At 48.4% G+C, this 14,268-nt stretch overlaps 1 protein-coding gene across 1 annotated transcript; it reads right to left on the bottom strand.

The window, feature by feature from the left end:
* Positions 1–3,426: 3,426 nt before the first annotated feature.
* MYBPHL (myosin binding protein H like) lies at positions 3,427–13,977 on the bottom strand. Its single transcript, XM_036235109.1, has 9 exons — positions 13,700–13,977; positions 8,625–8,713; positions 7,912–8,107; positions 7,540–7,679; positions 7,241–7,436; positions 7,003–7,139; positions 5,906–6,092; positions 4,779–4,824; positions 3,427–3,629 (listed from the first exon to the last, which is right to left on the bottom strand). Exons 1-8 carry the CDS (start codon positions 13,842–13,844, stop codon positions 4,814–4,816), a joined length of 1,101 nt encoding a protein of 366 aa, XP_036091002.1. The 5' UTR covers positions 13,845–13,977; the 3' UTR covers positions 3,427–3,629; positions 4,779–4,813.
* Positions 13,978–14,268: the final 291 nt, after the last annotated feature.

Raw genomic sequence — 14,268 nt, 5'->3', positions numbered from 1 at the left:
TTCGAATCCTTCAGGCCCCACCCACCCCCACCACATGCGCGCAGTGATTGGCGAGTCCCAGCATCCCCCGCCCCGTGGGGGGCGGGGCGGCGGTGGGGAGCCGGCCGGAAGTGTGCAGGTGGGGGCCGTGTGGAGAGCGGTTCCAAGAAAGACGCCATCCGGAGAGCCGGAGCGCGATGGGCGCGCGCGCGCGGGCCCGGGAGACCTTCGCGGGCCAATGAATATGCGTTTCGTTCCCTGTCACCCCCTCTTCTCTCTACGAACCGCGTGGTGGAGCCAGAGTTGGTGGCCCCAGGGTCCCGCATGGTCACCTGACGCCCTTCGCGGCCGTCGGCCCAAAAGCTAACGCTCTGCCCGAGGGAATTGGTTTTCTTGGCTTCACTCCATGTGCAAGCACCACGTTTGCCATTATTTCCTCAGTGGTGATTTTTCTAAGTTATAGAAGCACTTAATCACTGATATCTTAGTAATGTCGAGCTTCTACTCTACAAAGTACATCTTCCATGGCTTTTTAGGTAAGAAATTTCAAAACCTGAGGCAGCCAAGGTGTAAAAACGACGGGTTTTCAAACGGAGATTTGGATTCAAATTCAACCGTGATCCTTCCGTTTACAAGCGAAGTACGCTTGTCTCTTTTTATACTTCTCAGTTTTCTCGGGACCATCACAGTTACATCGTTGAGACATAATTAGGAATATCAAATTTTATGCCGTGTGCCTTAGAGGCTTTGAGGGGGTGTTCGTAATTTGCTCCCCTAAACTCAAAGCTGTGTTTGTAAAATGCCTAAGCCTACTTGTTAGGGATTTTCTTTCTGTTGTTTTCAAATGTTGCCTGTGAATAGGCTGGGCCACCAGTTAACAGCTTCTTAGGAATGTTCTAAAAATTAAATTTAAAAGGTCCTAAAAGCGATTGAAGAGCTAGCCTGTAAACAAAGCCTGAGCCCTAGTCTCCAGCCTTTGCGACCATTATTATGGCCATTTATAGGCTTTTTCGTTTACTTCCAGGTTTTTAGCTGTGAAGTTGAGTTGGTGAAGTTTGCAGGAGTGAGATTTACTGTAATAAATGCCACAAGAAGCAAGGGAGCCTTGATATTTAGTGGGGTGATAAGGGAAAGTGTGGGGAGGCCCAGAACTTGCAAGCTTCTGTGAGAGATTGAGCTGAGACAAGAAGATTGCTGGTTGGGGAAAGTGGAATTTTAGTTGCTTGTAGGATTCAGGGTCTCTGGAGGTGGGAAAAACCAGTAGCTTCCCTCTGTCCAGGCGGGTAGTGGTGAAGTGGAGATCTGGGGGAAAGAAGCCGTTAATTAACTGCATTCTTCCTTCCCTTAGGAACAGCCTGAGTGGGCGATCTCTACACTTACTTTTTCACCCACTTTCAGGTAAGTGGGGGAAGCAGTTTTGGCAAATTGCAAGTTAGTTTGTCCTAAGGAAACTCATCTCCAATTTCTATCACCAAATTATGATTTTGAAAGCTGTTGCAGTATTAGAAAAAAAGGAGGTGGAACTACTTTCTCTTCCAAATGACAACAAAGTCAGAAAATATAGATTTCAGATACAAGAATTCTTCACTCAGCATAATATGAGAAATAGTTGCCCCCTGGAGCTGACATGTATGAAAAGATGTTTAAGATTTTGGATAAATAATAAGTGAATTAATAAAGAAATTACACCCCCTCTCAGGCACATGGTAGGCCTTATAGTTTGGAAGATACTCCACAGTGGCCAATGCATAAATGAAAAAATTCAGGATTCCAGTGCAGGTCTCCTTGAATGCAGAAAGATTAACTGTGATTGGGGGTCTGATTTTGTGTAAAGAAGATTTTATTCCTTCATGATGAAGGTTGAGAACATATGAACTTTAAGGGGTGGCCTTTGAGTACTTCAACAAATAGAGGCATGGGGCTGTTGGCTGAGGCCAGAGGTCTGAGTAATCTTAGGGCATTATAGCTGATAATATTTCGCTCCTTCCTCACCTAGGCCCGCCCTGCTTCTGTACATGACTGGCTGGCTCTGGACTCTGCTCCATCCCTCAACATTCTCAGTAGGGGCTAAGTACATTAGACCCTACAAATGATTTGTGTAACTATTTTCTAAATTTTTTCAAGGATCATGGATAACTAGTAACATTTTAGATGTATAGGATGAAGTTAATTTATGACATATAATGGATGCCTTGGGGGCATTGGGATTTAATTCTTCTAGAACACCAGTTGAGAAAGGCTGGAATAGATACTTTGCCTCAACTTTAAACAGACCTTTGGTCTGAACAGAAAAGCCTTTCATACTCTTCTCAGTGGAAACACATCCCCTTCCTCCTTAAAATCTTACCTAATATATACTGGAGCCTGGAAATCTCTTCTTCCTTTAAACCCACACCTACTACAGTGAAGGTCACTTAGTAAAAGAGACGAGAGGAAATAGGGAAGGCTTGAGGTCAAATAGACCTGATTCAAGTCCTAGCTCTGCTACTTACCAGCTGTATAGTTGCAGTAATTTATGAGGTTCAACTTATTCATTTGTAAAATGAAGACTAAAAGAGACAAAGTACTTAGTTCAATAATTGATACATAGAAGGCTGTTTCAGTAATATATTACTGTGTAACAAACCACCCCCATATTCAGTGAAACAATAGAAACCATTTTTGTGCTGGTGATTTTACAATTTGAGTAGGGTTCTGCAGGGACGTGTCTCTTCTCCACAAGTAGATTGGTTTGACTATGGCTAAAGGGTCCAAGGTGGCCGCACATGTCTGGGGCTGTGATGCTATCAGCTGGAATTCCTGGTTGTCTTCTATGTGACCACTCATAATTCAGTAATCTATCTTGAAATTCCTTACATGGAAGCTGACTTCTAAAAGCAAAAGCAGAAACTACCCGATCTCTTAAGGGTTTAGCCCAGAACTGGTCCAGCATCACCTCAGCTACATTCTTCTGGTCAAACCAGGTCACATGGTCAGTCCAGATTCAAAGAGAGGAGAAACAGACCCCAACTTTGGATGGGAAGAGTACCACGCCCATACTAAGATGGGATGAATTGTCAGTCTTTGGCAGACTCCATTACAGAATGCCTCCACTATCTTACTTGTTTTAAGAATGAAAACAAATGTAAGCAAGGTACCTCACCTTATTCTTTCCCTAGGGCTTAATGAGACTCTGCTCCAATTTCTTCAGTATCTCTCAGCCCTCAAGTCTTAGGGCTCTGTCTTTAATAAGCTATGTACATATATGTGTTTCCTGCGGTTTGGTCTGTGTGATAAATGTAAATCCTATTATCTAACTTTTACTGAAAATCCCAGAGAGGAAGAGAGCAAGTCATCTTCAGCATCTCTTTTAGTACCTGATATTATATAGAGTTGAACTCAACTCTGTCACAGACTGTCTCAGGACAGGACAGTATTAGAAACCTCTGTGGAAGAGAATGTGGATGTGGAAAGAGAAAGAGGAGTCTGAGGGGTTCAGAGATTCCATACAGTCAGGCTAAAGAATTCCAACTTTCTAAATTTTTTCCATATGGAAAAGCTCAAACAGATGGCACTTATGCGCTGAGGATACACACATTTATTTAGATCAGTCCAAACCAGACGCTGTGCTGAAGCTTCTTAAGGATACGGTCTCACCACAGTTGGGCTTCCTGGAGGCACAGAAAAGAGAATTTGTTGTAGCCATAACAGTGAACAGCCAGAGCACAACCAGGGTGCTGAAGCAACCCCTCTGCGTGGTCCACGGGTCCTGTGCTATGAACGCTCTACTTACCCTGCTTTGTTGCTGGGCACTGGCTGGGAGGGAGGTAAAAGGACAGCTAACACTAACAAGGCTAACACCAACCCAGCATAACTCTCTGTCAGGGAGAGAATTGAGGGATGGCGAGAGAGCCGTCTTTGCAAGCCATCTGGCAGAGAGAGCTCTCCTGAGAAGTCTGTACTCTCAATGCGTCCCTTACGGTTTTCATTTGCTATTTATCAATGACAGGCTTAAATAAATGGCTTCTGGGATTTAATTCATTCTCAATTTTTATCAGCCAGGAGCTGTAAGTCAGAGGAGACATTGCTAACCAGTTCTCTTTGATTCTCTTATGGGCTTCTTTTTCTCTTCACCCATTTGTTTGTGGAAAACATTTCTGCAGCAAATGATTTAGATTCCGAAGGTGCTATAAAATTCTAAATAATAATTTGAGTTGCCCTTTGCCTGTAACATGTTGCTTGAAACCACATACCCACACGTTCAATATTATTGACATGTAATGATAATGATGGTTATCTTCTCTTGGAGGGGGAATGAATCTATAAACTTCAAAGTGAAAAATAGGCAATGAATCTGTTTTCACCATGCTTATGATACTGAGGTGGAAACGCTTAATTGACAAGAGTCACTTCCCCCCTCCTTTTCCACGCTGCTGCCAAGTGGGGGTGGTGAGCCTCGTCTATCCTCCACTCCTGATTTTTCTCTTGACATCTTTTCTTATAGCCCCTGCCTCACTCCCTCCCCCCTTACAATTAGGTAGATACTATCACTCTTCTTCAGAGGACCATTAGGTTTAATTCCGACCATGGAGTTGAGGAATACAGATAGATAGAGGATGTGATAAAAGTAGATTTCATCTACTGTAAATTACCTCCATGGGGATGATAGTATTAACTTACAAAAAAAGTGGTTAAAGGAAAAGTTGTGACCAGTGAATGCAGGGTTGAAAGGTGCAGGAATGTATATGTTTCCGAGTCTCAACAACGCTAGCCATAAACATTAAATACTCCATTCGGACTCCCTGTTTCTCTTTCCTTACCTTCCTCAGAGTTGCCCTTGTCCTCTTAGGGAACCTCAATGAGGAGCTGCAAGAAGAATTCAGACATTTCTCAATCTTAATATCTCAGAAATCTCTGGGGAACATTTTTAAAGTCAAATTTATTGGAGTGACATTGGTTAGTAAAATTATATAGGTTTCAAGTATACAATTCAATAATATGTCATATGTATATTGCATTGTATGTTCACCACTCAAAGTTAAATTCCGTTCTGTCATCATATATTTGACCCCCTTTACACTTTTCTATCCCCGCTCCTTCCTCTCTGGTAACCACTAAACTGTTGTCTGTGTCTGAGTTGGGAAACCTTCTTTCAGAGTACTGGGAAGAGATATACTTCTCTGGTCTTTTGGGAGTCCATGGTGCTAATGAGAAGTCTATGCATAGAGAAGAACAGGTTATGTAATGACCCATTCATTCTTGATTCATGCTACACATGCTTAGAGAGAGCCCACCATATGTCTGAAACTGTGCTCAATGCCAGGTGGTGGGTGGTGGCTGGGGAGAAGGTGGCAAAGGCAAATAAAACTGTCCTTGCCTGCACAGGGGAAACAGATCAGTAAATAGACCATTATAAAAACAAAGTGCTAAATGCAATGCTGGAGACCTGAACAAGGCGACAGGTATGGATAAGAGAACGAATACTTTAAAAGAGGTAGAGAGGATGTGCTTTTGTCTTTGGTTTGTCTAAAAGCCCAAAAAACAGCTGCAGCTTTCCTGGACTGAGTCAGAAGCAGACTATAGTTTAAAGAAAAATGATCTGGACGAGGACCAGGAGACTTGGGCTCTTTCTACCATAGTGACAACTCCACAATTAACAGCAGAAACCTTGGGTAAACCCTTCACATACCTCCCTGTGCTTTAGGTGCCTCCTTTGCAAAATATAAATAGCAATTCTTCCTATATTCCGGAATTAGGATGGAGAGAAAGAAATGAGATAGTGGAAAATAAAAATAGCTCCTCCAATACATCCTGATGTTGACAGTGATGAGTGGGTCTGAAATGGGAATCAAACCAAACCCTTCTCCATCTCGGCTTGTGTCTCTGCCTAGACTTTTCCACCTCTGGAGAGAGATGACGCACCTTAAGGCATGAATTCTGCCCTTACCTTTCACATCCACCCGACAGTCCACCGATGCCTCCCCCAGGGAGTTGACTGCCTTGCAAGTGTAGATGCCCCCATCAAAAGGACCAGGCTTGCGGATTTCTAGCGAGCAGATTCCCAGGTTTGTGAGGGCTCTGTACTTAGGGTCACCCTGGATATCCATCTTGTTCTTCAGCCAGATGATCTTTGGCTGGAAGACAAAGTCGAAGGGGCAACAGGGATAGTAAGAAACAATTGTTCTTTCTGTGCTTAGTCTCTGGGACGCTTTGCCTGCAAGGCTTGGGGACGCACCAGCCAGAGCAGTAGGAGCAGGGTGCTTTAAGAACAGGTGGTGCAGGGATCTAAACGAGCTAACAGCCTTCTAGGTAGCTGGCTCCCTGAACCTTCTATTTGGAAAGGGGTTCCCCTTCCAGGACCTTCAACAGCTTTCACGCTTCTTCTTTCTGTTGAAAAAAGCACCTGAAACCTCGCCTTGTTCATCAGATATTCCAGACATTGTTCAAGCATTCATGTTTTATTCCTACTGTTGGCTTGTTCCCTTTGGTTAGAAAAGAGTTTCTTGAGTGGAATTATTGATATTCTTTCTGAGATATTATTCCCACATAGTTTGGTCCAGGACTAATCCACAAAAGGTATTTGATAAAGGCTGTTAGTGGTGTTTTATGCCATGTGTGGAGAGCAGTGACTAGATTGTAAATAAATAGCCTTTTTCAGGGTCGTGGCCTAAGGCTCAACTCTAGGCAGCTCACATGTGTGTGGCCCCGATCAGATGAGGCTTGGGCGAGTAAGGAGAAACCAGAGGCATGCCATCACCCTTGCTGGAGAAACGACTTTGAAGCTCATGCCCAATTGTCACCTGGTCAGAAAGTGACATCTTTATTTATGAGGGACAAACATTAAAGAGAAAACTGGGAGCATTATCCACATTCGCCTATCTTGGATTCTGAGTGCCCTCACTGTTCCTACTTAACCTGTTGTGGAGGAGGCCAATGATGGTGATGGGAACAAACATTTTGACTAGAATGCTCTTTGACATAACTAAGGTTAGATCAGGAGCAGGAAGCAGCCCAGCACAGCCACCCCGTAAACTCCCTGCTTACCTTGGGAGAGGCGCGGACACAGCAGAAGAGCTGGGTATCGTAGCCGGTGACTGTGGTGCAGTCTGCCAGAGGCTGGGTGAACTTCGGGGCTTCAGAGAAGTCTCGCTGGGCAAAACCCTTGTTCTTATAAACAGTAGCTGAGGGGACCAAGAAGGGCTATCCTCTAGGGCCTAAGATCCCCATCCTCCTTCAACTCTTCATCCTTAACCCTTCCCAGGTCAGGGCCTCTGTGCCTTACCTGCTTTCTGGACGTGGGCGAGGTCGGCAGTGACGGGGGCTGTCTCACTGAGCCCACACTGATTTTCAGCAAAGACTCGAAACGCGTAGGAGTTGCCAACGATGAGGTCGGAGACTGTGCAGCTGGTGCGGTGATAATGCTCTAGCACCGTGAACCACAGCTGGGGGGCCCCAAGAAGAAGCCGTGAATGAGACACCTGTTTCGTGAACTCAAGCCACCTGAGCCCACCACATGGAGCTACCAGAGCCCCATTCCGGAATATGCGATGCCTCCATCTCTCCCTCCTCGCCGGGCCTCACCCCAGATTTTGTGTCAGCCTTCTGCACCGTGTATCCCAGGAGTGCTGCATTGCCTGTGTCTCGGGGAGGTGTCCACTCCAGCGTAGCATTGGAGCCCCAAGCATCCACCAGTTTGATACTCTGAGGAGGGCCAGGCCTCTCTGAAAGGGTCAAACATGGCGGTGGGCATGGTACAACTCGTACGCATGGAAATCACTTTAGGAGTGCCCCTTCCCCTTCTCTGCTCAGCTACCCTTCCCTTCGGCTACCACTGTGTCCCACACTCAGTGTGGGGAAGTCGGCCTGGCTTCCCTGGCTCTCTGTGATGGCTTCTCTTCAGCCTGGAGAGGAAGCCCCTGAGGACCACCCCATCTTCTACTCCCCGCACTGTACCGATCACCAAGATGTCAATGGTGGCAGTGGCCTCCAGCCCGCCCAGCTGCACACTGAGTTGGTAGCGACCCGAATCAGCACGCTGGGCTTCTCGGATGAAGAGTATGGAGTCCCGCTCCCCGTTCCGCACGCTCACACGACTGGCATCCAAGGCGCAGCCATTATGTGTCCAGGTGGCTCGAGGTTTGGGTTTGCCCTGAGAAATGGGGATAAGGCTGTGAGCAGTCCCAGGAAGCCTCTTGATCTTCCACCCCAGTTCCACATGGTTACTTGACTCACAGCTGCAAATTCATTGAGTTAGAGGTTAATGGACTCTCCCAGGGGAATTTTATCTTTCAGCGGCAGCCTATAGGATCATGGGGAAGGGGGACAGTTTTGAGTCTCCCACCCTTCGGGAGTGTAGGTCATGGACACCCAGGGCACCTGGGACTAACAATAGCTGCCCAAACTCCTGAGAGCCCTCCCAACTGAGAGCTCCCGGACCTCTGCTGACTGAAGGGCATAGCCTCACCTCAACACATGGGGCCCGACCCGACCCACCCTCAGGGGTGCAGATGGAAGGGCCATTTGGTCTCAGACTTCTGGTCACGTGACTCCCTCCATTCAAGGCCAGAACGACTGCTCGACTGCTAGCAGGACTCCTTGTATCTGTTGCCAGATCAAACCCTGTCCTGGTCCCAGTCATGGACCCAGCATGGGGCTGGCATGATCACCTGGAACGGGATTAGTAGGTTCACAATGTCTCCGACCTTCCGGATATAGGTCTGCCTCAGGGCCCGAGGCAGCCAGATCTTGGGGTTCTCTGAATGACAGAAAGAGAGAGAACAGGGTGGTGAGCCTCCTGTGGTAGGAAGAGTAGCGCTCAGAGGGAATGGGTCCCGCATCCAGCTGTGCCGCGCGGGCCGCTGACCCCTGCGTCGTCGTAAATGAAGTCCTCGCGTAGGAAATGGGAAGATCGCTCCCATCATCCTGCTGGGATTTAGGGATGAGTGACTGGCTAACAGGCCCTCTAGAAAGTGTTAAAGTCTTGGCAGTAAGAGCCCTAGAGTGTGAGCCTGATGCTTCTTTTCATTTAACTCTCAACTCCCGACTTTCCATTAACCGAGATTTCTTTTTTCAGTTTGTGCACAGACCAGTCCAGTCTGTGTGGTTTGTCTTTCCAGTCCTTTTCTACTTTTATCCTTAACAACACTCCTTTTATCAAGGCCACTTTCAATGTTAATCCTGACCTCCAAGTGTCGGCCCCGTTCCCTAATTTGGTGCCAGATTCAAGGAGAAAGCTTTCCTTTCTGCAGGCAGAGTCAACATCCTGGACCCACTAGGACAGCACTGATGTCACTGCAGGGGGAGCGGGTGTCTGGGTCCCTTCCCCTGCGCGGCCGCCCAGCTCAGCGCCTGGTAGTATGGAGGATCGCTTTGTACAGACAGAATCTGGGAAAGATTAGGTCCGCTGCTCACTCTCCCTTGATTTCCCAGGCATGTTTCAATGAGAAAAGAGATTAGATTACGTTTGTCAGCTTCCAGGATGAAGGTAAGAGTTGCTCAGGAAAGTGCTGTGTGTGAGGTTTGGAGAATGACCAGGTGTAATTTCTCTGCTCAGCCTCAGGCCATCTTGGCCAAGAAAGCGCCGACATCCCCCTGGGTTCCCATGGGGCCTGGCTAAACCTGACCCGTTTTCCACCCTTCTTGCAGCTTCTGTCTCCTCCTTAGTCCGAGAGGGTCAGTCCCCTGCCGCCGTTGTCTTAAGTGGAATATGACAGTGCCTCAGCTCCGGGCTTCCCCCCAGTTCATTCCTAGCAGTTGCAAAGACTTCACCCCAGTACACGACTGCAGGAAACAGCAGAACTGCTTGATCATGAATTCCAAACATTTTGATAATATCCATTTCCCCGTAAATATATTTCCGAGCATTCACCCCGATGTATGTATGTTTACTTATAAACTAAACTATTTAAATATCTACATTAGGTAATGCGAAATTTTGAATGGTGAAATTTGAAACAAAATAAACAGTGGTTTTGCTGTGTTCTTCCTACACTCAAATGGTAGACTGTTTTTTAGAGACCGGGACTTCTCGTCCATATATTCCCCCCTCCGTTATGATCTCGCTATCACTTGGCCTTTGTAAATGAACATAAATACGAATATGCAGTGCATGCTGTTCATCCTACCTATCTGGTGTCCGTGTTTTGCTGTGTGGCGTATGTTTCCACCTGGATAGTGCTGTTTGTGACTGCACCTCCCCCCTGCCCTGACAAAAGCAGGACACAGGGACACGGGGCATCGAGTGCTCTGAGGGCCGCCCTGCCTAGGCTGCTCGGGGCCTGACGGCCTCAGTGGGAACACACAGCCTTGGAGCCCCAGGCAGCTCAATGACCCTGCTCTTCTTGCCCTCCGTTTGACTTTGGTGGATTGGGAGGGGGCAGGGCGTGAGGAACAGAGGAAGTGTTTGTGTGATGCATTCCTCTCCCGGGGCCATCTTGGCAAGTCACCAAGTAGTTGAGAACAGGCGGATATGACTTAAGAGTTTTCTGAAAAAAGGGAGGGCAGCAATTGAAAAGGAGGGTCAAAACCTCTTCTCGTTGGGCTTGGTTCCCCATTGTTGGGTGGGGAGATCGCCCTTCACACTTGCTGAGGAGAAGCTGAGTCTGCTATCCCTTGCTCTGCCTATAGAATACCCCAGTTGTGAGGGGCCTTGAGGAGCATCCACTACAGAAGACTGAGAAGAAAGGGCTGAGAGCGAGCAGCAGATTCGCTGAAGCCGTCATGGCCGTGGTGAAATGCTGGCACCGGGCCGCCTAGGAATGTGTCTGAGGGACCGATTCCCTGAGCATGGCGATCTGTTTACTCAGAGTCCACTTGGGACTGGGCACCAGAGTCAGGCCTTGACCATGCATAATATTGTCCCTGGAGGGAGGCAGCAAAGAAGGGAAAGTGGAGAGAAAACCTCAAGAATTGAAACGGTTGAGGTGAAGCAGGGAGCCAGGTTGCCATGTCTGGAAGGTGTGCCAGCTGAGCCCGGCCCTGCTTAGACCTCAGGAAGGAAACGGGCCTCTGGAGGTTAGTGCGTGCTGATGTAGGTGTTTGTTCCCACTTAGTGTTTCTTTTGTTTCTTAGAAAAATGCCTTGGGAAATGTTAGCATTGTTTCACCTGAACTGAAGAGAAACATTAAATAAGTTTATGTGGAACATAAACTAAGATGGGGGAATTAGCAGGATGAGCGGAATGGCCCTAAGACCCGGAGGGGACTCCAGCGGAGGCAGAGAGGCAGGGACGGAAGGCCGACAGCGAGGATGGTGGTCTCTCCCTCCCTGGAGCGCTCCTGTCCCACTTCTTTGCTTATATGTGGAATTCCCTGACACGATGACGACTTGATAGGGGACAAACTTAAGTTACTAGAATGTTCTGTCAAGATTAGTAGGTGAGGATATGGCTTTCGGCAGGCTCCAGGGCCTGGTGGGAGGGCATAGGACGGGCTTGACGTTGACGCAGCTGACAAAGTGCAGCAGGTGGCAGAAGAGTGTTTGACAGCCCTAGGTGTCCCCGCAGCAGCAGCAAGCGCTTCCCCGCCCAGCCCAGGCCTGCCCCGCAAACGAGCAATCTGACATCTGACCCTCCGCGGAGAATGTTAATGGGAGGGCTCATTTGAGGCATCTCTTTTCACACTTCCACAGTCCAGCGAGGTGTTAATTGTACTGACCTTGGGGAAACATGGCCTTCTCCTCCTCAGATGCCAGAGGGTTGTGAACCAAAGACTAGAGACCGAAAGCAGAACCTAGGTTTTCTAAGACCGGGTTTGAGAGCCACAGTTTGGTTTTCTCCCTTCAGAGAGTCTTGGGGAAAAGACATTTTGAAAAGTCCTTTGACAGCCCTCGACTTCTGAGCTGTATCTCCCTCAGCATTGTATTTCTCGCAGACTGTTGTCTAATTCTTTTTAGAAATTAGTAGAGAAGGAGACTACTTAAAGTCCAAAGATCTTGACTCTTCTCGTTAGAAAGTTCCTCCTGGTTCTACCCTATTTCATTCTGCTGAAGTTTATGCCCATTTTCTTATTCTCTGCTCATGGGAAAAATTGTTCATATTCTCTCACAATTTCCTTTCACATGGTTAAAGACTTTCCTCCAGCAGCTCGCTGAGGGCTGTGTCGTTCAGACGATGTTATTAATTGTGGCCTGGAGAGTGAAGAAAGACGGACACATCTGAAGAGTGAAGGGGGTGCATATGTGCACGCGTGTGTGAAAAGCGTGAATGTGTGGAGCATCTATACGTGTGAGTGTGTGTATTTACGTGCATGTGTACATGCACACGCACGGAAGACTATGAGTACATGCATGTGTGTGAGTGAATAGTTTACCAGAAGAGGATGAATGCACAAAGTGAGCTATGGCTTTGAAATGTAACCAGAGATTTCCAGGGATCCAAAAAGCACCAACATTTCTTAGAGAAACATTAGCAGATACCCAGGATGTGGCCTTGGCCTTATCAGAAACCTGTCTAGGGGCGTGTGATGAGAGAGCTGTGTGGTGATCTCGGGAGCACTTTGCGAAGGACAAAGTGTCATCTCCTCGAAGACCATGAGACTAAAGTCAAAAAAATTAAAAGGACATCGAGATAGGTGACACTTCTCTGAGGGGACCTGCCACCCCTCCCCTTGCGGTAGCCGTCCCCTTGAGCCCTGGCTCACTGTCGCTCTCTCCGACATTGTTCCAGTCACGATTCCTGGTGATTTCAACACTGTCCTTCCAGGTCCTGCAGGGCCTCACGTCTGTGCCCGCCGCTCCTCCAGTGACTTTGTTCCCCTCTCCTTCAGTCTGGTTCCTTGGTCATTCTCTAGACCAATAGCCACATTATTGCCCACTAAACTTTACGTGATCTTTTCCATAGCATAGTGATCTGAGAAGTGCTGCCTCCCTGGCTGTCTGACCATGAGACTAGTTCTGCCAGTGATATGTGAGTAAAAATGATGAGAATTACTCCTGAGCCAAGGCTTTTAGGAAATGAGTTCTCTATTCCTTCTTCCACTTCTGGTCTGCTGAGGTGCAGTGGGGACACCCCAGGTGAGTGTCGCAGACTGTTGGCTGCCAAGATCCCAGCCAAGGACAGCTAGGGGTAGGCGGCATGGCTGCTGGTAGGGAAACTTGGGACCAGAAGGGGCATCCGTCACCTCCTAGTTGCAAAATGCCTCTTTGCCAAGAGGCTCACGGAGATCACCAGGGAGGGGAAGCCAGATACTCCCCCTGAAGGGTTCTGCATCCATGGAGCTCAGAATGCGAGAGGATGGGACTTCCCGTGGGAGCTGGGGGGTGTTGGGGTGGGCTCTGGAACCACGGCACTGTCGAGGCAAAGAGTATCGTGGACCGTTCACTAGCTAGCCTCCCAGTCACGTGGGCTTTTCATTTCCCTCTTCTCCTGCTCTAGAGGGCCACGTCTCACCCCTCATTCCCTTCCTGCCTGGCTTTGGTATATCGATCAGGTCCTCCCAGTCCCTGTGACAGATGTTTTTTAAAGGTAAAAATATAAGCTCATTTTTAGTCACTGTAAAGTGCCAAAAATACCAGTCACTGAATTCTCAGCTAAAAAGCAAAAACCCAACAGACATTTGAGCAGCAAGTAAGAATCCACCAAGGAAGGGAGCAGGAGCTCCAACTAATAATCCTCCATCCTAAGTCCCATCCCATGAAGTCACGCACCTCTGCATAAACCTACGGAGGGCCAGTCAGGTACACAGAATGTCCTCCCAACTCCCACCACCCGGCCTCCCCGCCCTCCCTAACCCCCACAGGTCACCTTCTATAGGGGACAGGAGCTGGGGAATGGGGCTGCCGGCTCCCTGTCGAGGTGAAGTCTGGAGTTCTTCGGCATCAGCTGGGCTGACTTCTTTCACCTTCAGCGTGGGGCCTGGGGCCACCTCTGCTGCTGTGGCCGCCTCCATGCTGCGCCACCCGAGGCTGGGCTCCAGTGGCAGATTTTCACTGTTAGTGGTGAGGGAGGGGCTGAACACCTGCTCTCCAGCCTCTCCAGGGGTCCCTGCCACAGAGTTATGTAATTGGGCTGGCCTTTCCCCACCCGGCTACTCCCAGCAAAAGGGCTGAAGCAGGGGCTAGGGGAAGAGAGGGGGATCAGACAGCAGCCCAGAATAGCCACAGGAGGAGGGCTGAGGTGGCCGTTATCTTGGGAGTGAGATGACACCCCTCACGCAGCACCGGGGAGGGAGGAGAGAGCTTGCGCTTCAAACAGCTCCCCGCTCCCCACCACGCACAGACCATCCAAATGGGGCCTCTGGCTTCTGGCGGGAGGATTGGGTGACATTTCGACTCCTGACCTCCAGATCGTCCGACAGGGTGTTCAGGTCCAGA

This window comes from Rousettus aegyptiacus, unplaced genomic scaffold, assembly GCF_014176215.1.
Source record: "Rousettus aegyptiacus isolate mRouAeg1 unplaced genomic scaffold, mRouAeg1.p scaffold_m13_p_17, whole genome shotgun sequence".
Taxonomy (NCBI): Eukaryota; Metazoa; Chordata; class Mammalia; order Chiroptera; family Pteropodidae; genus Rousettus; species Rousettus aegyptiacus.
The sequence above is the reverse complement of the archived record's forward strand: the minus strand, read 5'-3'. Positions and strand labels throughout refer to the sequence as shown.

Bases quoted from the DNA above. Each gene is read 5' to 3' on its own strand.
- MYBPHL (XM_036235109.1), bottom strand. From the start codon at position 13,844: ATGGAGGCGGCCACAGCAGCAGAGGTGGCCCCAGGCCCCACGCTGAAG. The intron at 8,714-13,699 runs GTGACCTGTGGG...TCTGTCATTCAG, and splicing joins GCTCCTGTCCCCTATAGAAG to AGAACCCCAAGATCTGGCTG. The intron at 7,680-7,911 runs GTACAGTGCGGG...TGACCCTTTCAG, and splicing joins CATTGACATCTTGGTGATCG to AGAGGCCTGGCCCTCCTCAG.